The 27,616-nt window shown below is 43.2% G+C and overlaps 1 protein-coding gene across 1 annotated transcript in view; it reads left to right on the forward strand.

Moving 5' to 3' along the window:
* LOC114476992 (cationic amino acid transporter 2-like) overlaps positions 1-22,586 on the forward strand; it is a 39,061-nt gene extending 16,475 nt beyond the window's left edge. The window contains exon 10 of the mRNA XM_028469015.1: positions 22,182-22,586. Within this exon, the coding sequence (XP_028324816.1) occupies positions 22,182-22,586 (405 nt within the window). The remainder of the gene's footprint in view (positions 1-22,181) is intronic.
* Positions 22,587-27,616: the final 5,030 nt, after the last annotated feature.

Below are 27,616 nucleotides of genomic sequence, written 5' to 3' on the forward strand. Positions count from 1 at the left end.
TAATGTCCATTAAAACAACAGGTAATATCTTCTATTAAAGGAATTCCTCTGTCCGATAGGCTTGCTTGTTCTCTGGTGGCTGTTCCCGTGTTAAATTAAGTTTTGAGTGCCATGTTTTTTTCTAACTCTCTAACTGTGCAACAGGCTAAGTTTTTTGTTGTCACTGTCCGTGTGTCTTCATTGTATGGTTGTTTATAGTTTAGTACTCAGTCTGTCTGGATAATTGGATTATGGGTTTACTTGATTTTTGCCTATTTCTCTGTATACATTTATTTCTATTGCTTTGATTCTTTCTTTTTCCCATTGATTATTATTTTCCTATTGCTGGGTGGTATTTACTGTTGATCTTTAGGGCCTGACAGGAACTGTGGGCCTTTGGTGCGTGGCAGCCAGAACCCCCTCTTCTGTGCAGTACCACTCACGTTTGATGTCCTTGGTTTGGTGTGTCACGTGGTGTTTTAGGTTGTGCCCTTCTCAGCTGGCTGCCTCTGTGAGACCAAACCCCTGCTCCATGTATAGTTATTTCTTTTTGTTCCTCCCCAGCAATATCAAATCCACCTGGCTTTAATGATTGCCATCTTCTTTTATTTAAACAATTTATTAAAACTTTGTAGTGTGGGAAATCCCTCTTGACCTATGACCCTGCAGGTCGCGCAAGCACAGTTTAAGAGTGTTAAAAAGCTTTAGCCTAGCAATGTTTTGTATGACGCCAACTACGCAGAGAAGTCCGCGTGGTAGTAAAGTCTGAGCTTTGCATTTAATGGGCATGGCGGACTTCGCTTCGCGGGTGTCTGCCAGAGTATGTTTGAGCCTTTAGGTTAGGGATGCTGGGGTGAAATTGGTCAGGGGGCCAGATTTTTTCAAGTGAGACTTCAGGGGGCTGAATTACTGAAAGACTAAACACTGACTCAATACATCAATATGCTGCTTGAAATGATTCATGAAGGCCTACACATCAAAAAGAAATTGCATTGGCACCACAATAGCCTCACAATGAGGCCTACAATTACATATCAGCCTAAAGCAAGTTACCCTAAAAACATAACATTGTCCTATCCATGCAAGTAGCCTACATTTATACATAAGAAATGCAACAAAATAGACAAAACACATTTCCTATTTATAACAAGTGTAAACTGTAAATTCCTTTGATCATATTTATTGAAGCATGAAAACATGTCAATGCATAATTAGGCCAATTAAAAGAAGGAATTGTCTATTGATACTGAAACGTACGGTTACCGAAGTACATGGCGTTTTAGGGTTAGGATTAGGTTTAGGTTTTGGTTTAGGGTTAAGTTATAACCCAATATCGGAAAAACTTTTAGGGTTAGGGTTAAGGTAAGGGTTTAGTCTTAGTCACACAACCTAAACTGACCGTGACCTAAGCTGGCCAAATAGAGGCGCTGCATACGGATAGAATGTCTGAATATTGATATGTCAACCATACGGATAGCCACTGCCTTGCTTTATTGTAATCATCTCATGTAGAGATTACAGGAATAGTCCATTCAAGGTGATAGTCCGCTGTTTTGTCCGAACCGCTGTGTCGGATTGTGTCACAAACACAGTGTTGCCAGATTTGTGGTTCGTGTTTGAGCTGTTCTAAGATGTGATTGGGCTGGAAATTGTCAATTTGATCTAGCAACACTGATTTCCAATTTCACAAATGTAGAAAATTTGAACGGTGCAATTTTCGCTGTGTTTATAAGACTTACTGTACATAGACCACAAACAAACGACTGGATGGTTTTATTTCACATTTTGTGTGCTGGTGGGCACAAAAAATTAAAATATTAGATTAAAAAAAAAAAAACTAAATAAAATTTTCTCCCATATCAACCACTTTAGGTTTAGGTGTTACCGCTGTGGGATGGTGTCATTTTAACCAAATGACACCATAGAAAAGTCTATACTGCAGCTTTAAGAGCTACAATATGAGCTGTTTTATTTAGTTTTTTTTCTGCTTTTTCATTTCAAGAAAAAATTGTATTGTGCAAAGTGATAGCATAATCATACATACATAGTATAGTACATACAAATACATTGATGCTGCAGAAACATATGCACATAAAAAATGCAAAACTACACACTAAGTACAAACACTACAGTCACTTGGCGACTCCAGCTGTTATGTGGCCTTGCACATTTTTAAAGCTTTATTACCCCGTCAGTCTCTGGGGCTCACCTGCACAGCTGCCATCCCCAACATATTCAAAATAAATCCATCAGAGGCACTTAGAAACACAGACATGTCCAAACCTGCCTTGTTAGATGCTCCAGATTGGCCAACCTGAAGTGCAGATGCCTGTGACCACCCTACGCCCTGTAAATGTGGAGGTATTGTGATTAAAGCATGATTGGCAGCACTGTTATTAATGCTAACCTGAGGCACATATGCAGAGAGGTGGACAGGGGGCAGGCGGCAGGGTGTGCCAGGCCGGTGACACGTAGAGGCTAATTCACTCTGACACGCCATCAAAGCAGTTGCCAATTTTCCCAACTCCACGACAACACCTATAGGCAACACACACCTTTCCGCTAATGCACTGGAGAGGAAAGGCGAGGAGAGAAGGTTACCTTCCAACAAGAAGCAGACACATTTACACTTAAACACAGATTTCTCCACTTCAATACAAATGTGGCATTTCCTGCAAACCATTAGAGCTCTGTGTACTTTGAAGCACATCATTTGAATCTCCAGACCTGTAAAAAGGTCTTACATTTACTACTTAGAGGCAGAAACTTGAGTGAGGGTTATTTTCAAGACGTTTCCTTTTGCAGGTAAAAGCCTTGAAGCGAATGTTTCCTCGTAACTAATACTTACACGTGTCATGGGTCAACATGTCGTTATTAAACGCCAAACTGAAGTGACGACAGCCCTGCATATAAAATGTACATGTATTAATACATCACTCATCTAGAGTTGGATTTCATTAATGAACATAATTTCTTATAGAATATTATCACTTCCAGAAAGATGTAAGAACAATTTACTTCCCTTTAAATTTAATATATAGAAAAACTAGATGTTTTGTAATCTTAATGCAGTGATTGATTGTGTCATAGCGAGCATGTGAGCATCCATCCATTGCGTTGGTTCTTACGTTTTTTAATGTCTGAGCTGTTTTCTTGAACAATGAGTACCTCCTTGTTTTGCTGTGTTTGAATGTTTGTATGCTCATTTGAATCCTCTTGGTTGCTTAGAGCAATAAATGACAATTAAGATATTTATCAATGAATCCCTCACATTCTATCATCTTCTATAGATTATTGATCAGGTGGAAAAATGAGCACTTGCTCAGTTGTATAGAGAATATATATGATTAGGACGTTGCCTATTGTTCTTAAAATTTGTTTACCCCCCCCCCCCAAAAAAAAAAAAAACAAAAAAAAACAAAAAAACACCCTGAACTTTGGAATTACTTTAGTGCAGTGATTCCCAACTTTGGAATCACTGCACTAAAGGTAAAATTATCTGCAATATGTACAAATATGAGATACTCCTACTTCTCCTGCAGAGGGCATTGCTGAATTACATAAGACCTGCTATCTAAATATACATGTAATGAGTATAGTCAAAATAATTCAGGTACAGGTTGAATTAGAACTTAAATGATCAAAGCTCAACATTTCTAAGAACAATTTAAACCACTATTAATACGCAACAAAATTCTTCACCAGATCAAAAATGTAGTGAGCAAAACTTCCCTGAAATATTTATTTAACAGAAAGATTCACAGTGATCACAGACCAATGAGAATAAGGTGCAAAAAACTATTTATGGTGTTATTACAATCCTTCACAAATGGGATGTTTATGTGAATAATTACAAGGACCCGTCACTGTCACAAGTTTGGCCCAAAGGCTTCTACTGTAGATATATTTATCAGAAGATCTGTGCTTAGGAAAATGTCTTATTAAGCACCATGTTCTGTTTATTAAGATAGGCTTTATAGAGGTGGTGGGCTGCTCCTAATAGGGAGCAAAAAGTCACATTAGTAATTGACAGAGTATGTATGTGTGAAAATTTCTACATCTTCAAAATTTGAGCGAAGCTCCATAAAGCAATACTTTAGTGTTTTCACCTTTGAATAACCACCAGACTGAGTCTGAACCGTAAATGAAGAATGTGCAGAAGGTCTGCTGAACTCAACCTAATAAGGGACACAGTAAGAACACAAACGCATCCTTAAGACTTCAGTGAAATTAATGCAAATTTAAGAAAATTAAAAAAGGAAAAATATACTGTTAACACATGGCTAATAAAAACATACAAATACAATACATTTACAAAAAACAGTAGTGTTTGTAGTGAGTATTTAAAGTGACAAAAAATCTAATTCTTATTTGTAATACTGTTGAGATGTTGAAGTTTGTGAGACCTTGATTTTCTGCAGCAACAGCAATGACATAGCGTAGCCTATTGTTCTTACCTATGACCAGGGTGCAATTTGTGGGAAAACCAGAGGAGGAAGTCATTTTGAAAAAAATTTTTATTCAGAAGAATTGCCACTCAGCAGCAGGCCCACAGTATAGGGCAAATATGAAAGCTGCTGTTTCTTAACTAAACCTTAGACTTGGGCTACATAATGTAGGCGGTGAGACTATTTTGAACGTGAACTGAACCTCTGCATTTGCATATATATATTTTTTTTCTCATGTTTTTAAATGTGCCAAATTAAAATGTCCCTGCTTCAACCACATTTTTGCGGGTGAGAAGGAGGCAACATCTGGTGAATTTACAAAGAAGAAAAGTAGATCGTTTACTGTGGACACATTGGCCCCTATTTTGAGCAGCACGACGCAGCCCACACAGCGCACCTAGAGGCCCAGTTGTGTAATTACTCAAAGTGTGGACAGAAGTCGCGTTGTCCCTGGAGGAGAGGTGGGGCTTTGTGCTCAGGATTATTCCCATGTAAATCAGCTGCATGGCTCAAACTTCTTTGTTATTCAGGACCGTGGTTCAGTAAGATAAGGTCTTTGTGCGCTGCTGTGTGCCTGAGTTGCTTTGGGTGACAGCACAAACAGATTGAACACAGACTCTGTGTATTTTGGTTGTTCATAATGTGCTATGCAATGGTGAAAACACATTTGGTGGGGGACATCATTTTTGTCCCTACCATGGATAGAAATAATTCAGCAGAGGGTAGGAAGAGTACACAAGAGAAGGGGAAATCCCCACCTGCCTATGACTAAAAATTTAATTAATTTATTATTTTAGTAACAATGAAATGTGCATTTGGTCACTGTTGTCTGAAGGTTTACTGGTTATTTCTTTAAAGACATGTCAAGCACAGCTTTTTTTAGCCACAGTCCAGAGCTTTCAGGGTCATGTGCTGATCTCTGGCCTGAGGTCGGGCACTAGCATTTAGCTCGACATTTCAGAAGGACTTCAACTTTCATCAAAAGAAAAGGTCGGTGATGCTGTCCTGTCAGGAGGAGATCATGAAGTTTAACCCTGGAATAAAAAAATAGGACAAGGATGAAAGGTAAAAAAATGTCTTTGAGTAAATTTGTTAAAGGGATCCTCCGCTGTTTTTACAAATGTGGCCTAAAACCTTTGAAATGTCCTTATTAGAAGATTTATGTCTAACAAAATATATTATTTTGCACCATATCATAACTTTTAAAAATGTGACTACTTCACAGTTTAAGAGCCTGTGCACCACCATGTTTAAATTACGTCATTTCAACATGGCGGCGCACAGGCACTTAAAAGGTAAAGTTTAATAATAATTAATATGCATATAATAGGGACATTTTAAAGGTTTCAGGTCACATTAGTAAAAACAGTGGAGGATCCCTTTAAGAGTGCACAGAACAGTTTTCCAAAAATAATTTGATCTATACATTGTCAGACCTGCAGGCAGGGAAAAAAAGTGCATATCTGTGGGTCCATTTCCCTTGTGGGCTGTTTGAGATTTATATCAATCCCATAATCAGACAAATCATCATTTTGTGCAACTTTAGCCATAATTCTAAGCCGTTTGTCAGAAAACAAATACACCTCTACTTGTGTGACAGTATTGCTCTCTAATCTCCAGTGATGTGCCGTCAGGGTAAGCAAAATAGGCCATGCCTACCCAAGGGTGAATTGATATTTTGATTATTTGTTTTAATTATAATATAATTATAAATTATTTATTTTTCCATTTCCAATAGCCTACAGTACCTATAAGTTTGAAAATGTCCGCATTTTGTGCGTTTCATAGCCCAAATTACTAAACAGCGCTATTTCCTGGAACAGCTGCACAGTCTAACTCCGCTGTATGGCAGAGGGAGGGGGAGGGGGAGGGCCCTCCCCTCCCCCTCCCCTCCTCCCCTCCTCCCCTCCCCCCCTCCCAAAGGCACGTTGCAGCTCTGCCTCTGTTCCCATTATGTGTTTTTACGTGTTTGCGCATGCGCAGTCAGGTCTCCAAGATGACAACCATTTATGTCCAAAGGCAGCTCTCTACGCTGCCTTTGGACGTAACCGCGCTATGCTAAATGCTAAACCTAAGTTCACAGTACATTAGTGAATTGATGCCATGTGACCGCTGCTGCTACGTTCTCTAGCTAGTGGGCGGGATAACACTACAGACGGGATGACAGCGCTAGAGACGATAGAGAAACATTTTTTGAGGAAAAACAACAACTTTTAAAAGATGGAGACCAACACCTGAGCTACCAGACCTTCAGCAAAGGTAAGATCAGAAAATGTTTCATACTTTTCACAGTGAATGGAACAAAAGGAAGGATTGGCTTTGTGGATGCTCCTCACTGAGGCTGTTCTAAGTTGTCATTTTCTCCGTGTTTCTATGTTTCTAACACAAACAACGGATGCGCTGTCGTGTCATGAAATATATCTTGTTGGGAGATTTAATATAGCCATATTAAATAATTGTTTATGTTTCTTTAATGGTGTTTATGATGTTGATTTTGTTAGATGGCTAAATGCTTGTTTATGTGGATCTTGTTGGGTTTTTTCTTTGTTATTATTAATTTTATATTTTGATAAGCGCATTGAGATGACTTTGTTGGAAATTACGCAATACAAATGAAGTTGAATTGAATTAACACTTGCCAGCACAAACATATGAAATTGTCATTGGTGGTCTCGATTTGCAAAGTGCCTACCCAACCCTAGTGGTCACGGCACATCACTGCTAATCTCCTTCTTTTAGTTTAGAAGTCAGATGATAGATATACAGGCTTCCTGCCAGGGTACACAACTCTTGTGCCTGATGTCAACTAAAATGGGCCTCAGCAAACCCTGTAAGGACATATTGATATAAAGGTACAGAACAAATATTATTCATCTTCTATTCCTTGATCATAAACCATCAAAACAAACAGGATTTGTGTAAGGTGTGACCAAGACATTTGCTATGGCCTTGTTTTAGCCGAATACCATGTGTTAAGACTTACCCATGAGATGATTTCATTACCCTGTGATTAAATCTATTTTAGGATATGAAGTTAACCTTCCATTGATTTTGATTTAATATGTGAAATTTTAAAATTGAAATAGTTTAAAAGACTAAATATGAGTTGATGATGGATTTCCTTTGACTGCTGCTCTCAGTCTTTCAATGGTCCCAATTTGTTTACATTTTGCCTTTCAACTCTAACATCCTTGCTCCATCCTGTCTCTCCCACCCTCCCCACCTCTCTCTGTTGCTGAAGCATCCCATTCACTTCTGCAATTCTCCATCCTTTCCCTTTGTGCATCAGCCCTCCCACTACCATCTCCTTTAAAATCCTGCTGTGTTTCTCCTTTGATTACTGCAAGAGCTGCTGAGTTTTCCAGCAGGTCCTGACACTTTGGGTTCTGATGGATCGGCCTGCCAGTGGACAAGTGTGATAAATGGTGGTGTGATGGATAGATCTGTAAAGATGGTGGTGACAGCAAAATGCAGATTTGCTGGTTTTGCAGCTCCTTGCCAAACAGCAGGAGAGCCTGATGTTAAAACTTTTTTGCCAAGCAACTGTAACCTCCTTATGAAGGAGCCAGGTGATAGGATGCACACTGTTAGAAAGGTGAGGTGGAGGTGGCAGTAACTTGGCTCCAGGAGAACTGATGGTGTAATTGTTCTTACTTCCTAATAAAACAATGTTAAATACAATCACTTAACTAGGAACCTAGAGATACAGTACATTCAGTTACCAGAAATGGTAAATGCCAAGGCACCCATTTCTGTGATCAAAAGCTCAGCTTTGCGTTCAATGCCTGTTTGCTCAAATTAGCTTTTTGTCTCCTGCACCATTGTGTGTGTTAAAACAATGTTTTTCAATTTTAATGACTTTACATGGGCACAAGCACTTGTAGTACTCATATTAGCGAAACATTATCAGCATTAAGCCAAAAGAAAATGATTGGCATTACTTATAAAAACTAAGTTAATAGGAACCTTATTTAAGTGTTTTTGACTCCACCCACACGTGAGGCGTGGAATGCAAACTACCACTACCAAGCAGATTATTATTTAATTAGGACTAACTATCTGCCAATAAATCTACCTATAAAAGCAAGAAAGTTCTGTATGCATGTGTGCGTGTGTTTGTGGAGCGAATATCTCCCCGACACGGTGTCTGTTTGATCTGAAACTTTGTCCACATAGCCTGAGTGTGTGCATCCGTTTTGGAGTAATTTGGCAGGGCTCGAGACTGCGACCATTTGTTCAGTGTGTGCGAGAAAAAATTTAATCTGGTCGCATCCGTGCGAGTGCATATGGATGACCTTATTTTGGACGTAGTGGCTGAGTGCTTTGTCACGTCCCACAGAGTGCACTTCTCTCTCTCTCTCTCTCTCGCTCCGCGCTGCCGGTGAGGAGATGGTGCACACTCTCTCAACGTGGCGGCGGGTATTGCAACGGTAAATGAGCAGAGTATAAACACCAATGCACTCCTTGGAGCACACGGTCCGTGAACGGAGCCAGGCATAACGAACCCTTCACTGAGTGCGCGCTCACATTGAGGGCAGCAGTAAAAAGGAAGGACCAGAACTAATGGACTATGATGCCAGGCCAGATGTTCAGCTGTAGTTCTCCCAGGGCAAGGGTCTGCAACCTGGGGCCTAATGTGGCTCTTTGACTCTTTTGCAATGCCTCCCTATAGTTTAAAATAATAATAAAAAAAAAACTATTGAAGTAAAGAGTTATTTTTTCAGAGGCTATTAATGATTAATGACAAATAAAATCCAGATATAACATTTTGTTAACCTAAAATAAATCACAAGCAATGACTTAGCCACTTTCCTGCTTCACCTCCTGCAACATCTTCAGACCATCACATTTCACTCTCACCATAAAACAGTCGACTTCTCCACCCCATCAATTTCGCTACCCTGACTCCCTCTTCCCTGCTCCCTTCCCCCTCACCTAGGTGTAACACTGCCCTCTCTTTTTATATTGTCCCTTTGTGTTTCTTACCCTTCCTTAGGGAGGGCTGGTGATGGTCACAAACAATAATGCAATAAAATAAATGCATTTATTTAATTATCAACATGCATTGATGTTGTAAACAGATTGGAATTTGCCTACCAACAAATTCAGGACTTACAAAAAGTCAATCAAGATATCCTTTTTGCTTTATCTGCGGTGAGACAGTCCTGGATATCCAATCTTACAGTATGCGAGACAACTTGATATTCTCAGGCAACCCAGAAACCCCCAACGACGACCCAGAGGCTCTGCTGAAAAACTTCATGTCGTCTGTGCTTAAAATCCCGGCAGAAACCGTGAAAAACATCACCTTTCACCGTGTCCATCGTCTCGGTCCACGCAGAGGTAACCACTCACGCCCTATCATTGCCAAATTTTAACACTTTCAACAAAAAATCCAGGTTAAAAGTAAAGGTCGGGAACTTAAAGGTACGCAATTCGGCATGATTGATCAATTCCCTTGAGAAATAAATGAATGTCGAAAAATCCTATATCTTATCTTAAAAAAAAAACGACCGTAAAGCCAAACTGGCCGTAGACAAGCTTTACATAGATGGCCAACTGTATAGGGATTCTAACATCACCCCTGGCTTTACTAAGAAAAATAAAATATAATAAAACATTTAAAAAATCCAGGCAAACAGGAGTCTCGGTTCTTTTCAACAAAAGATTACTCTTTAACATAATCAACTCCACCATAGACCCAGAGGGTAGATAAATTATTATCAAAGTGGTAATCTATAATAAATGTTTCACAATTCTAAACCTCTATGCCCCCAATAATGACGACCCTGAATTCTTCCACAGAGTCTTTTTGGAGTTATCGGACCTATCTGCAGACACATCTTTAATCATGAGAGGTGACTTCAATTTGGCACTCAACACATCATTAGACAGATCCAGTAAGTGCCCAAATACAAAACCATCTCGATCTGCTAAAGTATTAATGAATTACATGGAAGATCTTGGATTAGGAGACGTATGGAGACTGAACAACCAAACTCATGATGATGAGAATGTTTTGTTTGTGCTAAAATCAGCACTTTTATTGATAATTTATTTTGTACAACAGACACCATTTTGTTTTCATTTGAATTTTAGTCTTTTATTTTGGTGCTCTTTTATGTTACTACAAAAGTGCAATATAACCTGCCACTGTGACAGCTGTTGTGCAATAAACTTTTCAGATTTGAAATTGTATTTGTTTAATTTCAGATACATTTCGAGCATACATGAATATATCTGCTAATTATAGCCATATCATGCCACCATTGAGAGTTTAGCACTACAATTTAAGAAATAGAAATAAATAAAAAAATTTTTTATTGGGGACACATTGAATTTCCCATGGACCCACACAAATCACCACCTGTGGGTCCCGGGACTCACTATATTGAAAACCTATCAACATCACTGATATCAATAAAGTGTCCTCGATGCAAAATGGGGAATGGAACATTTCTCCATATGTTTTTGGAATGCGAGCGTTTGAAAACTTTCTGGAGCTCAATCCATTCATTTACGCAAAAAACACTAGAAAAAAGTATTTGATATGAAACCTAACCTATACTTGCTGAATGATGAATGAATGGAAATCTAGACTTTTAATTACAATAACATACATGTAAAGTAATGTATACTTTTATTCTGGAAGGATGACTCATCCAATTTTTAAGACATTTTTGTCCGAAATATCAGAAATGAACTTACGAAAAATATAGGTCAAAGTTTTCAAGATTTATGGAACCCAATACTTTCAAGCATGGAAGTTTTCTCTAAAATGTAAGACCTTAGTGTTTCTGGTACTAAAAGTGATGATAATAGAGCTGTGTCTGGTGTCTAATAGACATAGCTATAATATGAATGTTGCTGCAGAGAGCAGGTGAAGGCATTGTTCATTTCATCATTACTTTTGATTGTAAAGGAGGAGAGGGAAGGATATGAGCCAAAAATGCATGTTTTTGATTCTGTATATTTTGTGGGAACTGTGAAATGAAAAAAAAAAGAATGATTCAGTGGGAGCGCAAACTGTCATGGTTTGTGGAAGTAGACCCAAATGTGAGACGTAGAAGTAAGTTTTGACAGAGGAATGATTTATTGTGACCAGGGAAGTTGATCGAGGGAGCTGCGGAGGTGAAGGGAAGCCGGGAGTGGATGAGCAGAGGCAGGCTGGAGGCGCAGGAGTTGACAAGGAGAACACTGGAGGGAGAAAAAAAGAGATCTCGATGAGAGGTGGGCTGTGCACAGATAAAGGCTTCAATAATAGACTCGTGAGCTCGAGGGAGAGGCAGCAGGTAATACCACTCAGGAAGACAAACGAAATGGTGCTGATGAGGAGTCTCAGCAGGGTTTAAATCCTGCTGCAGGGCATCAGCGCTGATTCCTGTTGGCACACACCTAGTTATCATGAGGCTTTCTGCAGAGCTAACGCTAACAAACTAACACTACATGCATTGCTGCTGCTGCTGCTGCTGCTGCTGCAGTGAACGTTGCCAGAAGTGCCTGGTGGTCAAAGTTTGACACAGCGAGCGACTCCTTTAGAATACTTGCATCTGTGCAAAAGCCAAACTATTTCCACAGATTGGATTTATTATTAAAAGCGATTTTAAAACACATCCATGTAAAGTCTGTCATGCTTAAATGCAATGCGTTATTTCCTTGTATTGATACAAACAATTGATTAGCTTTTAAAACAATTTTAGATTAATTAGTGTCATCGAAGGCCAACTTGCCGAGCAAAGATCGATGTAGTTCAGTCGTAGGAATATAAATTGATTCATTGATCTAACAGATGAATTGTTACAGCCTTATATTTAATGTATACCCTGACATCATGTGTGATGCAGTGAGAATCATGTGACCTGTAAGATCCTTGGATCTAAAATGGCGGCGCATCACTGAGAGTTTTCCCAAAAAGACATATTTAGAACCTGACATGAAATCTTTCCATCAAATGAGTATCAAACACGCACCATACCACCAATCAGAGTTGAGGATTTCTTGGACCAATTTTTGGGAATAATATTGGAAAATTCTATCCTTAGGGATATTGCTGCCCTTCCTAAGAACCATTTTTTGATGGGGTTATTAAACTGACCAGTCCATACATCGGCACTGCGCTAACCTGGATGATTTGGCAGACAACCTTGAATTTTCCACCTAACCACCTAACCAAGGGCACCTGGATGCACCCATTAATCAAACTGCAGCCAACAAAGCAACTCTACCAACAACACACAGTAACCAAAATCCATGCACAAATACCCCACACATTAATTTACACAAAGTAAAGACCAGCTACACAAAAGCATTTATTGATCCAGAAATTGAACTTATCTTACCCAACCTCCCATAGGCTAAGGTTGTTCTCCCATTCCTCATTTGTTTTCAATTCCTCTCTGAACCTCCATGGAGGTTTTATGATCCAGGAGCTTCCTCCTGCAGACAGTTTCAACTCACTGTTATTTGATCTTTTTTGCTCTGAATTATGTCTGACGATTTCCTAAAAACAAAGCAACATCTTTAATTATTCTGTCACGTGTGACAAAATGTCACCTACATAAAGAAAAAATGTGCACAATTCTAACAAAATGTCCAACAAAACAAATAATTAACTCTTGTGGCCGTCTGCTCCTACAGACTTTCCAGATCTAGCACAGGTGCAGAAGCATTGGCTACAACAGCAAATAATTCCTCATGGCAGAGTAGTTCCCTGAATCACCCTCCCCTTGTTGCTCTTTCGACCTGCTGACACATACACATCAACATCTCACTAGACTAACAGTCAATGACCAACTTAAATAACAATCTACTTTGCTTCTAACCTACCTTCTCAGTTTTTGAAATTATTTTTCAAAATATTTTACAAGCTTTAAGGTCAACACTTTCTCCTCTCCATACCCCAGTTTACTGCATTAAAGCCCGATGTCCAGAAGAGATTGCTGTTGTGCTACTTTTGGGCTGAATCACTGTACAACACCCATATTGTCTTTAGTCTGACAATGTTTTCACATTTCAGATCCGATACAATAAAACTTTTTGTGCATCATAATTTGTATAAGCGAATATAAACTTTTAAAAATGAACAGACCTGAAAGACCAAAAACAAACGCCTGTCACTGTGTTTAGATATCCACATTATAAATCCAACTGCTACAATTGATAAATTATAGGCACAATCTTCCAGGTGTTAAAAAGGTAAGGGTCTAAACAATTATGACCGAAGTTATATCACAACATTCAATTGAGTCAATGATTATGCATGTTTTAAATGAGAACCTGAAGCTACATCTGGTTTTATATGTGTTTTCAAAGTCGGACTCATTTGTTGATTAGATCTGTGTTCTATTTATCTTCTTTCATTTTGTTTATTTATTACACATGAGGTTTCACCGATGATCAAGTAGGGGCCCCAGGATTAACCTGAATAGATAATGTTCCATATATAAATGCAGTTTAGCAGCTCCAATCCAAATAGATTCAAACCAAACCATCCAAAATCAAAAGAGGGAGCTCCAAAAATTATCTCCAGAGTTTAGGAGATTAATTTTCATATAAAATTAATTCTCAAAACAGTACAATAATTCAAGATGCAATGAATCAGACTCTCAGCATCTGTTAAAGAGAGAGCCATTTCTTAATAAAGCTATACTACTTTGCAGACAGAGGGTCACTTTATAGGTTTACACCTCACAAAGCCCTCCTATAAACAGTCACTTTCGCAAAACATCGAGCTGATATCATTCCTGAGTGCAGTTCACTAATGGGATTGAATGTTGGTGATGTCTAACAGCACTGTGTACATATGACAGTCATAAACATGTCAGTCACTGGGGCTTAATGTGATGATGGTCTGGCTGCTGAGACAGAGAACTGTAATCGGTCTTTACACATTGCCTCAAAGGGCCACTTAAGAAAATAGACAAACTTTAACTAGAACACAGATTTTTATATAGTATGACCTTTTTTATTCTATATCAGGGATTTATTATTTTTCACTTGGAGCTCTTAAATTGTATGTATTCATTTATTTTCCCTGTGTAACATCCAATCTGTAAACACAAACCTGTTGTGTGCCTCCAGAACAGTAGGGACAGTATCAGACGGGCTCAGCTGCTGCACTGCACGTATACAGTGGGGGGCGCCACCTTTCCCCATTGTATTTGTGACAACAAAATGGCAGACATCCCATCTCTGTCTCTTTTCTTTATAACTGTTTAACAGGTATGTGAAATATAAAGACAGCCCAAGGGACAGTATTTTTATGAACCGATAAGTTACAGGCATGTAGATTGGTTTGTTAAGAATGGAACTGTGATGCTTGTTGCAGTGATGTCCAGAAGCATAGGCGGCAGGCAAAATCGTCTACTACTCTCTTTCTGGCCACCTTCTACTCTTTTAACATGTTCATAAATAATTCCGTACCCCTTTAGCGCCGAAAAAATCAATAAAATCTATGAAAGTTACGTTTTCCACACTTTGAGCAACTTTTGCAATGTTGTTTTGATAGCCATTTTCTAAATCTTGCGCAAAGTCTCATGAGAGTTCATCTCATTCTCCACCAAGCAGTACAACTGCGCTCACTCCTCAGCTTAGTTGTTGTCACACAAAACACTGCTCGGCATTTTATCGACCCACATTAAAATGTAACACTGACCTGTATTTCACCCTCCTGGCGAAACAGAGCAGGAGAGATGAACACAAGCTTAGAGGAAAAACTGGCAGACGAGCATTGACAGTACAGACACCTTTAAAACACGTCCCATAGTACAAAGACTACAAAGAAGCTCTAAGAATCATGGGACATGTAGGATTTTAATGGAAACTACTACACGGTGGTGCGCCCAAGTATGTAAGCTCCGAGGAGAGCGGACAGTCGCAGAGTCCGTTGTGCGCGGGGTCTGCCCGAGTATGTTTGAGCCTTTACACGCCTCTCCCATCAGCGTTTCAAATCACTCTCCCAAAGCACGCAGAAGTCTGTTATTGGCAGGGAGAAGATGAATGATCAGTGAATATGTCACCCACACGTCACAAGCTAGCCACCAATACTGGGCTTTGTAACAAATAAAAGAGTCACAGGTAAGAATATTTTTATTTTTTATTTCTTTATTTTTTTCCTGGAAAGAATAATTCACAGACCAAATTTGAAAAAAGATGATTTTGAAGGGGTTTTTAATTCTTCTCTATGGAATTGAATATGCATTTTTTTTTAAAGACGATGTAAAGCAAATTCAGCCATTTTATTCCTAATTAAATAGGCCATAAATGTATTCCTTAAAACATGTAAAAAGCCATTCAACCATTTCTGTGTTCAGGATTTAATGGCGGGTCAGAAATCTTAGCCGCGTTGCGTAACGAAGCCATCTTTAGCATAAAGCTGACCCTGCTGCTGAAGCACACAAAACTTCTGCGGCCTCCAGCATGATGCATTTTCTCACTAGGTGAGATTTTCAGGGTGAGGGGGGACAAACCCTCCCACCCCCCTAGTTGTCACGCGCCATCGGCGCGCAGCGGCGACGTTACAGCAGTGATTTCTCACCGCGTGTTTTAGCCTTCTACTTTTCAGGACATCACTTTTGTTGAATAAGTGTTCAATATGTTAAGCTACTATAAGTACGAAATGCTAATGCACTAACGGTTGCTACATCATTAAATGTAGGCTTTGTTGGTTCATGTACTGGAGTTTATGTATGTAGTTTAGTTTTAGTGTTAAATGTCTGTTTATCCTGCGTAATACTGTCCTGAAAGATGCACTTTATAACATTTGAGCTTAATGTATGTGCCTGTGTAGGGAATCAAATCCTCCAAGTTGAACTCTGACCTAGAGACAGAAGGTCTGTCTCCCACTGTAGTAATGCAAACATGCCCCACAGGGGGACCTTCTCCCACTTCCTGTCCGAACAAAGGAACAGGAGAATCCAAGAAAAGTTTGTTCCTGTTATCACCTGTTACATTACGATCAAAAGGAAACGATCAGTCAATGTTTACATGCTAAGTTTTCAAACTCTGGGCTCTGACGCCCTGCGGATTTGTTACTCTCGAGGTCCCACAGGATGTTGGAATAACACCAGCTTTCTGTTTGCCACTCAAATGAGAAATAAACTGTACTATAATTGAAAAGTCACAAAAGAAAACATTATTGGAATGGTTCCTGCAGAAATTGAAATTGCAAATATTGTCTATTCTATGCTACTCTTTTTCAGGTAATTACATAACCAACAGAATGCTATTTTGAAATGTTTCATCATTTAAAAGGTGCTTCAAATACCAGGAAACATCACGAATGTTAGTTTAAGGTATTCACAGATAACCATAAAGTAAAGAAAAAGCATAACATGAATTTTGACATTCCGGTTTATGAAGTTCTAACTATGCTATTTTTCAGCTGTGTCAAACTGTTTTAGGATTTGATGTTGAAAGGATGATTTGAATAATGCTGAATTAATTGTCATCATTTAAGTGTTATGTTTAGAGCCTGATCTCCGAATGATCGACCAAAACACCTCCTCCAAAAGGCCTCTCTCAGTTTTGTTTAAAAAGACGCACCTGCGCACAAAACTTCAGTTTGGGTGCGTGCGTTCATGCTCACACGTGTTCCCTCATGTTTCCAGTTTTTCTTTTAATTTTTCTTTTATTTGTAGTTCCATCAGTTAGATTATTAAGAACCTTGCTCGCAGTAAAAGAAAGCCGACTTTCCAACATCTGAATGGCAGACCAAACCGTGGTCACTTCTCCTGGTCTGAAACCAGCTGCGATCAACCCAGAAGGGGTTGTAGATCCAATAGAAACCCTGCTGTTTAATGAAACAGAACTCAACGGCGGCATGCCAGCGCAGCTCTACTGCCATACGAACGTTGTTCCTGCAAACCCAGAACGTCTCCAGGTCCAACCCAGACCTCATCTTAATGTACCATCACTGGACCAGCAGAGCTTTCCCTCACATCATTTCAATACATCCTCATACCTACACTCCACTAAGAATATGCTTCACTCACAATCCACCACATCTACGTTTATTCATTATCCCCTGTCTGTCTCTCCCTCTTTGTTTTATGAGCTCACTTTATGATTTTATTCTTTGATTTTACAATAGTTAGTCTAGATTAGTTTAGAATAGTGATTCACTTTACTACATATAACCCTCACTTTTATTAGCTTAGAAATGTATTTCATCATGATTTAATCACCACATTGTTCTTGTTTTTCAATGTATTATGCAAATAAAAGGTTAAACTATAATTGTTGATTCCTCTGATTTATTAAAGCTGTGTATTTTAGGTGAAGATGTGCTGTACGAATCCACTTCCCTGGTTGTTTAGTCTAAAGAAAAACTTAGACATATTTCCTCTTTTTAAGAGGTGGCACCCTGGCATTCGTTGAGCTATTATTAATAATCACAATTGATATTCTCATTCAAATTAATGTATGCAAGGGGAGCAATGCGATTCATGAATTCTGTAACTGTTTGCGGTGATAGTTTTAGTACCAAAAAATAGTGAGACTGACAAGCAGGTGCAAACACACGTAGAAATCATCGCTGCAATAGAGGCCCATATTGGGTGTGTGTGTGAGAGAGAGAGAGAGAGAGAGAGAAAAAAAAAAGCTGGACGCACACGATCAGCAATGCACATGCGCCCATCCGTCACTCACAGTCACATCCACGCACATTTATTCACTGCGGGATGAATAAAGAATATCTATCTGTCTATATATCTACTGTAATTCTTCCATTTTTTATTTGTTTCCTCTACTAACACCTTCAAATCTGTTGCTTCACATTTTTATCTTCGCTTCCACGTTCTCATGTGCACCTTCCATGTAACACGTACAAAACGCTCATTTAAATAAGGGCGGTCTGCAGCCTTCTCGACAGTGGTTGGACTCTCTTCTACTCTGGAGTCGCCAATGGTGAGAGGCGCCGGGCCGGGGTGGCTAGACTTCTTGCCCCCCGACTTAGTGCCTGTACGTTGGAGTTTACCCCGGTAGACGAGAGGGTAGCCTCCCTCCGCCTTCGGGTGGGGGGACGGATCATGACTGTTGTTTGTGCCTATGGGCCAAACAGCAGCTCGGAGTATCCACCCTTCTTGGATTCCTTAGAGGGAGTACTGGAGAGTGCTCCTTCTGGTGATTCCCTCGTTCTGCTGGGGGACTTCAACGCTCACGTTGGCAGCGACAGTGAGACCTGGAGGGGCGTGATTGGGAGGAACGGCCCCCCTGATCGGAACCCGAGCGGTGTTTTGTTGTTGGACTTCTGTGCTCGCCAGAGTGTTCCAATTATAGAGGGATCACACTCCTCAGCCTCCCCGGTAAGGTCTATTCAGGGGTACTGGAGAGGAGGGTCCGCCGGATAGTTGAACCTCGGATTCAGGAGGAGCAATGTGGTTTTCGTCTTGGCCGTGGAACTGTGGACCAGCTCTACACCCTCAGCAGGGTCCTTGAGGGGTCATGGGAATTTGCCCAACCAGTCCACATGTGTTTTGTGGACCTGGAAAAGGCATTTGACCGTGTCCCTCGGGGATTCCTGTGGGGGGTCCTCCGGGAGTATGGGGTATCGAACCTCCTGATAGGAGCTGTTCGTTCCCTGTATGACCGGAGTCAGAGTCTGGTCCGCATTGCCGGCAGTAAGTCGAAATCGTTTCCGGTGAGGGTTGGACTCCGCCAGGGCTGCCCTTTGTCACCGATTCTGTTCATAACTTTTATGGACAGAATTTCTAGGCGCAGTCAGGGCGTTGAGGGGGTCCGGTTTGGGGGCCTCAGTATTGCATCACTGCTTTTTGCAGATGATGTGGTCCTGTTGGCTCCAACATATCGTGACCTTCAACTCTCACTGGATCGATTCGCAGCCGAGTGTGAAGCGGCCGGAATGAGAATCAGCACCTCCAAATCCGAGTCCATGGTTCTCGACCGGAAAAAGGTGGAGTGCCTTCTCCGGGTTGGAGATGAGGTTCTGCCCCAGGTGGAGGAGTTCAAGTACCTCGGGGTCTTGTTCACGAGTGAGGGAAGGATGGAGCGAGAGATCGACAGGCGGATTGGTGCGGCGTCTGCAGTGATGCAGAGTCTGCACCAGTCCGTCATTGTGAAAAGGGAGCTGAGCCAAAAAGCAAAGCTCTCGATTTACAGGTCGGTCTACGTTCCAACCCTCACCTATGGTCATGAACTTTGGGTCATGACCGAAAGGACAAGATCACGGGTACAAGCGACCGAAATGAGTTTCCTCCGTAGGGTGGCTGGGCTCTCCCTTAGAGATAGGGTGAGAAGCTCAGTCATTCGGGAGGGGCTCAAAGTAGAGTCGCTGCTCCTCCGCATCGAGAAGAGCCAGATGAGGTGGCTCGGGCACCTAATTAGGATGCCCCCTGAACGCCTCCCTAGTGAGGCGTTCAGGGCACGTCCCTCCGGAAGGAGGCCCCGGGGAAGACCCAGGACACACTGGAGAGACTATGTCTCTCGGCTGGCCTGGGAACGTCTCGGGGTCCCCCCGGAAGAGCTGGAGGAAGTGGCCGGGGAGAGGGAAGTCTGGGCCTCCCTACTGAGGATGCTGCCCCCGCGACCCGGAAACGGCTAAGCGGGAGAAGATGGATGGATGGATGGACGGTCTGCACCAGATCTGCACGTGCACTAATCATTGCTGTAATCTAACCCGGGGTTTCCACTGGGTACGTCTCCGCTGCGCCACGTCACCGATCCGGTATTTCACCGCTGTCCGCCGTCCGGTAGTCCGGTTGCGTTTTCCGGTTGCGTTTTGAGTGCACCACGGTGCAGTCCGGTTGGACGACTGTGACGTCACGAGACAGAGCAGTTCTCACGATATTTATATAATCGCACAAGAACGCAGTTAAATGTATGTGCTATAAATGCAACAATAAACAGTTAAACAGGTCAGTGTTCCTAACGAAGGAGAACTAGAATGTTGGACTCTCTGGTTTTGTCATAGCCACATTTTTTAGCAACAGCCAACAGAGGAGAGATAAAACTGCACCAGTAAAACATGAACTAAATCAAAGTTGCTGCAGTTTACAGTGCAGTTACAGTATGAGAGGAATCAATTTGTGGATGTGATTTTGTTTTTACACATTATGACGTTTTGGTGATGTACTTACTTGAAATATAATCTGAAGTGTTTTATTTTGAAAAGTAACCCGATATTTTATTGCGGAGTACGTGCTTAATTTCCTGTTTAGCTTCATTTGCTCTGTGCTTTTTTTTTTCCATCAGATAAAAATCGATATCTTTCCTATAGGATGTTTATGGGGAAATAAAAGGATTGCATCAATGCCTAAATATTGTCTCACTGTTGTCAGCTGTCAGATCAGATCCGTGCAGTAACGAGTACAGAGAAGGACCCGCCCATTCTGGGTCATTTTCCAAGAGAACTGATTGGTCAGGAGGTGGTACTTTATGCTGGCTTGAATCTTATCCAGCACTAAACCTGGTCTGCGTTCGAATAGTCCCTCCTATCTCCTTTCCAATCCACTGCTCCCTCACCTTTACCTCCTTTAGGAAACACTGATGCATCCTTTACCAAAGGAGAAGAGATAATGCTGACCCACAATTCCTTGCAGTGACAACATTTAAAGGGAAACACACACCCGAGTGCTGACAAGTAATGGAAATCATGTAAGTTACCAATGCAATAATATGCCTTGCACAACTTTAAAAATAACCTTTCTTTTTTTTCTTTTTCTTTTTGTCTGCACATGCTGTCAAAGGTCAACACTACAAGAAGTGCAATCTTTATTAGACAGCAATAAATTTTTTTTTCTTTTTTGTTATTTCAATTAAATAAATTGCATTATTTTATTGCATAATTGTGACCATCACCAGCCCTCCCTAAGGAAGGGTAAGAAACACTTTATTAAAGGGAGAATATAAAAAGAGAAGGCAGTGTTTCACCTAGGTGAGGGGGTGGGGGGGAGGTGGAGAGGGAAGAGAGCAGGGAGGAGAGATTCAAGGTAGAGAAATGGAAGGGTGAGGAGTTGATTACTGTAAAGTGAGAGTGAGATGTGAAGTTGTAGGCGTGAGGCTTAACTATAATGGTGGTGGCTGTGGACAGAGGGAAGGAGTGAGTGGTAATACCTGAAACAGGTATTTGGGATCAACGATCACAGTCCAAGGCATGCTAGTGCATCGTAGACCGATGTATGTGCAAGATACTGCCACTGTAAACCCAAGCACTGCCCCGGACTCGAGGACGCAGCCAGAATAGCAGAAAGAGCGGGGGCCAGGGAGCCCAGGCAACCCCCCCCGGGCGAGCAGTCCCCCAGATGCTCCCAAGACACCAAGCTGAGAGGCAGCCACCGCCCCCCACATACACACCCGAGAAAGCACCTAGAAGCCGAGGAGCCGGCGCACTCCGCCACCGCCCCCAACCCCCCAACCCCAAAGCCCCCCACTGACATCCACCCCATCACCCCCACCCCCGCACCCAATCCCTCAGGGGGAGGGCCCAGAGAGCCCCACGCCCGAGACCCCAGCAGAGGGGCCAAGGCCCACGCCCAGCAGACGGCCAGAGCTGCGACGAACAGGCAGCCGGCGGGCACCCGTCAGTGGGCCCAGAGCCAGCAGGGACCGGGCCCCAGGCCAGAAGGACCCAGAATAGAAGCAGCACCGGGAGCAGCACGCCCGAGGACAACGACCACACCCCCGGCCGCCCTGGGCAACGAGGGGACGCCGCACCGCCAGCCCCCAGGCGCACCGACCCAGCCCCACAAAGTGCCCCAGGTCACCCTTTTTTGACACCGCCAGCGCGATGCGCCTCAGTTATTGCTAAAGTCCCCCCACCGCCCCACCCACCCCCAAGGGCCTAGCCAGACCGCCACACCGGCATGCGTCGCGCGCAAACCAGAGGCGGTACTTTGGGTACCGCCCAAGCAGGGGCCACCCCACGCCGCACCCACTGGTATGCAGGAGCACGGCCCGCACCACCCACCCCGGAAGACCCCCGTCAGGATGGGCCAAGCCAGCCGACCAAGCCCGCCGGTCCCCAAGAGCACCCCCCGGGACAGGGAACCCCCAAGGGTGAGACCCCGGGCGAAGCCCCCCGGGGAGCATCCCCCCCAACCCAGCCCACGAACAAGCCACAGTCAAGCAGGACCGCACAGCCGCAGACAGAGCAAGGACAGTAGCCCAGGCCCCGCCACCAACTGGACAGCGCAAGGACAGTAGCCCAGGCCCCACCGCCCACCGGACAGCGCAAGCCACAAGGCAATGCCACCCACCGGCGCGCGGCACTCCAATGGCACCCACCCAGTGCGGAACAGCAGTCCCCAACTAAGGGCGCCCCGGACCCACCCACCAATCCGCAGATAGCAGGACAGACCTACCAGGCAGCCGACGGCAACCGCAACCACCGGAACAGCTAGCGCCGCCCCCCAGCAAACAGCATCATCTCGAAGCGCCAAACAACCCCGCCCCAACCCCGCTACAAATGCCAGCACCCCCAAGCGCGCACACCCCCCACACCGGCGGGCCGCCCCGGACCCGCACACACAGAGGACAGCCCCCAAGGCGACCAGGAGACAAGACAAGGACCAAGCCTCAACCATAGGGAAGAGGCACCCCCCCTCCCCGCCAGGCCGACACTGCCCGGAGAGACCCCGCGAAAAGAGCAAGAGAGGACACCATCAGCCGCCCAAGCAGGGCCGACGGCAACCGCAACCACCGGAACAGCTAGCGCCGCCCCCAGCAAACAGCATCATCTCGAAGCGACAAGCGGGTGAACCCAAGCACCCCTAGCCAGATCCCGCAAACCCACACCAAGTGCCACCGCATCCAGTGGAAATTGGGGGTTAGTCAAATCCACGCAGCAGGTGAAGAAACTGCATCACTAAAGGATTTAGGGAAGCAACTGATTTACCACCCTTTATTTCAGATCTTAGTGAATCCACCCCTTAGTTGTCATTCTTTTATTAAAAAGCTTTTTTTAAAAACTTGTTTTGCTGTTTTTTTTCTATTCCCCTTGTGACGCATTTACAGAAAAATAATAGTTCCTTAAGCACCAAATGTCTCAATAGTCAGACGCCATTTAAAACAATTTCAATGGAGAAATGCGTTTTGTTTTGTCTAAAGTACATTCTAAAAAAAAAAGTAAAGCTCACTTGCACATCTGCACACACACATATTGTATCATTCTTCTATCCCCTAAAATACAAATACAACCAAGTAATTTTACCAATTTCTTGTTGCTATCTGCCAGTGCTTATGAACACAATATGAAACAGTAAAATTGGCTCATTCCTTCCATTTACATCAGCATCTTTCTTCATAATTTTCACCTCCTCCCATCTTTTACATGTTAAGCACCTGATGATTGCTGTCTGTGAACACATATACACACAAACACACAAAGAGATTGTCACACACAAGCCACATTCGCACACGCCCAGGCGCGTGATGAGGAGGTAAACTTTCTGTGACGACTAGCTGTGAAGAGAGCCGTCTAATTAAAAAGTTCATGAATATTCATGATACACATGTACTGCTGCAGCTAATTACATATTCAGAGAGGTTTGGTCGCCCAGCACTGGTGTAATTGGTCTGTTTCAGCTGCAACACACTGACAACTCAATAAAACACGACCCAAAAAGTCTCACATTATGTTCATCAGTGTCTGGATACAAAGAAAAAAGATCCACAAATAAATTAATACATCTACAAAGGTGGGGAAGTCCAATAATAATAGAAAAATAAATAAAGGAAACAAAACAACTATTAATTTTTTAAAAGACAGGTTTATGTTAAACTGCCTTTTTAACTCACTCAGTGCCATTGATGAGATATCTCGTCATTTCAAATCCAAACGCTCAGCACCATTGACGAGAAACTTGTCATTTGCGTTTTTTCACGGGGATTACTAGAAAACACCCTGGCAGAGGTCCCTCATCAATATCTAAGCTGTGGGGTGTTGTAGTGACCAACTGTGTCTAGAAGATGGCAGCAGTGCACCTTTAGATGAGAGATTATCCACTGATGCTACCCAGCAAAGGAGGAAGAAGCAGGAAAAGAAGTGAGATTATGTCGCTACGGAGTGATATTGTGACGTATCCAGCAGCTCACAACACCACATACTAACACAGAACATGTGTGGACCTGAGTGGATTGTTGATAATGTTGTGATTGTGAGATAAAACCATCAACTAACCGGGCTAAACGCGTCATTGGGGGGTGTGGAGGTGGGTACAAAATACCCCCAGCCTGTGAGCCAGATAGCAAAATAATAGGTGACACGTAGGAGGTAGCAGCAAACCTTTGGATGAGAGATCATCCATGCTCATCGGAGCTCAGAGAGAGAAAGGAAAGGATTTTACGAGACAGAAAATGGCGCTACGTGCAGAGCTGACGTTCCCAACAGCGCACACTCCGACCAGAGTGTGGAACTCATAGATAATGTAGCGATTGTGAGATAAAACCATAAAAACGGGGTAAACAGTGACATTCTGCATGTCCGGGAGGCAGAGGAAGTAACGTGTGTACAGACGACTATATACAGTATATACATATATATATATATATATATACAGTGCATACGGAAAGTATTCACAGCGCTTCGCTTTTCCCACATTTCATCATGTTACAGCCTTATTCCAAAAGGAATTAAATTCACTTTTTCCCTCAAAATTCTACACATAATACCCCATAATGATAACTTAAAAACGTTTGTTTGAGATTTTTGGCAAATTTATTAAAAAAAAAAAACGAAGAAATCACTTGTACATAAGTATTCACGGCCTTTAAGATCAAGCTCAAAATTGAGCTGAGGTGCATTCTGTTTCCACTGATCATCCTTGAGATGTTTCTACAGCCTAATTGGAGTCCACCTGTGGTAAATTCAGTTGATTGGACATGATTTGGAAAGGCACACACCTGTCTATATAAGGTTCCACAGTTAACAGTGAATGTCAGACAAAACAAGCATGAAGTCAAAGGAATTGTCTGTAGACCTCCGAGACAGGATTGTCTCAAGGCACAGGTCTGGGGAAGTCACTCCTTAGTAAAAGGCACATGGCAGCCCGCCTGGAGTTTGCCAAAAGGCACCTGAAAGACTCTCAGACCGTGAGAAACAAAATTCTCTGGTCTGATGAGACAAAGATTGAACTCTTTGGTGTTATGTTTGGAGCACACCAGGCACTGCTCATCACCTGGCCAATACCATCCCTACAGTGAAGCATGGTGGTGGCAGCACCATGCTGTGAGGATGTATTTCAGCAGCAGGAACCGGTAGACTAGTCAAGATTGAGGGAAAATATAATGCGGTAATGTATAAAAACATCCTGGAAGAAAACCTGGTGTGAATGTCCTAGAGTGGGCCAGCCAGAGCCCAGACTTGAATCCCATTGAACATCCCTGGCGGGATCTGAAAATGGCTGTGCACCGACGCTTCCCATCCAACCTGATAGAGCTCGAGAGGTTCTGTAAAAAGGAATGGGCCAAAGCGGCCACGGATAGATGTGCCAAGCTTGTGGCTTCATATTCCAAAAGACTTGAGGCCGTAATTGCTGCCAAAGGTGCCACAACAAAGTACTGAGCAAAGGCTGTGAATACTTATGTACATGTTATATTGTTATATGTCGTCATGGTGGTTGGACCTTTGCCCACTGGGCCCGGCCGGGCCTAGCCCAAGAGGACGACGTGGGCCCGCCCTCCTGTGGACCCACCACCCGCAGAGGGATCCGTAGGGGTCAGGTGCAGAGAGGACTGGGTGGCGGTCGAGGGGGGGTGCCTCGGCGGCCCGGTCCACGTCCACAGCTTCTGGCTGTTGGGACATGGTACGTCACCTCGCTGGGGGGGAAGGAGCCTGAGCTTGTGCGGGAGGTTGCGAGGTACCGGCTACATATAGTCGGGCTCACCTCCACGCACAGCTTGGGCTCTGGATCCCAACTCCTGGAGAGAGGCTGGACGCTCCACTTCTCTGGCGTTGCCCGTGGGGAGAGGCGGCGGGCTGGGGTGGGCTTGCTTATTGCCCCCCAGCTCAGCCACTACATGTTGGAGTTAACCCTAGTGAACAAGAGGGTCGCGTCCCTACGCCTTCGGGTTGGGGACAGGTCTCTCACCGTTGTCTCAGCCTACAGGCCCAACATCGGCGCAGAGTACCCGGCCTTCTTGGAGTCCCTGAGAAGGGTACTAGACGGTGTCCCGACTGGGGACTAAATTGTTCTACTGGGGGACTTCAAGGCCCACGTGGGCTGTGACAGTGAGACCTGGACAGGGGTGATTGGGAAGAACGGCCTCCCCGATCTGAACACAAGTGGGGTTTTGTTATTGGACTTCTGTGCCAGTTACAGTTTGTCCATAACGAACACCATGTTCAAGCACAAGGGTGTTCATAAGTGCACATGGCACCAGGACGCTCCAGGCCGGAGGTCGATGATCGACTTTGTAGTTGTATTATCTGATCTCCGGCCGCGTGTCTCGGACACTCGGGTGAAGAGAGGGGCTGAGCTGTAAACCGATCACCACCTGGTGGTGAGCTTGATCCACTGGCAGGGAGGGAATCCGGTCAGACCTGGCAGGCTCAAACGTGTGGTGAGGTCTGTTAGGAACGTCTGGTGGATCCCTCTGTCAGTGGGGTCTTCAACTCCCACCTCTGGATGAGCATTGGTCATGGATGCACTGGCATGTCTTGGGCTGTGGGATAAACTTGTACTGGGCTTAACCTTAGTCACATTGATCTCAAATACCAGTTTTAGGTACAACCACTCACTCCTTACACCATAATACTCCACACTTGCCACCAGACTGGCTAACTATGACATCACATCCCACTCTCACTATAAACCAGTGAACTCTTCCCCACCCTTTCCATTTCCTACCCTGACCCCCCTTTCATGTTTCCTTCACCGCACCTAGATGTAACACTGCCCATTTTCCTACCGTCTTACTCCCTGTTCCCTTCCCCCTCACCTAGGTGTAATGCTGCCCTCTCTTTTTATATTCTCTCTTTAATAAAGTGTACCCTTCCTTAGGGAGGGCTGATGATGGTCACAATTATGGAATAGAATAAATTCATTTATTTAATTGCAATAACAAAACATGCATTGCTGTCTTGAAAAGATTCCACTTCTTGTAGTGTTGACCATTGACAGCATGCGCAGACAACGTGAAAAAAAAAAGTGCTGTCAGGGCAGGCAAGGTAGGCAGTGCCTACCATAGAATGTAAAAATAATGGACAACACACTCTCATAAGGAAGTGAAGCTTT

Source organism: Gouania willdenowi, chromosome 15 (genome assembly GCF_900634775.1).
Source record: "Gouania willdenowi chromosome 15, fGouWil2.1, whole genome shotgun sequence".
Classification (NCBI taxonomy): Eukaryota; Metazoa; Chordata; class Actinopteri; order Blenniiformes; family Gobiesocidae; genus Gouania; species Gouania willdenowi.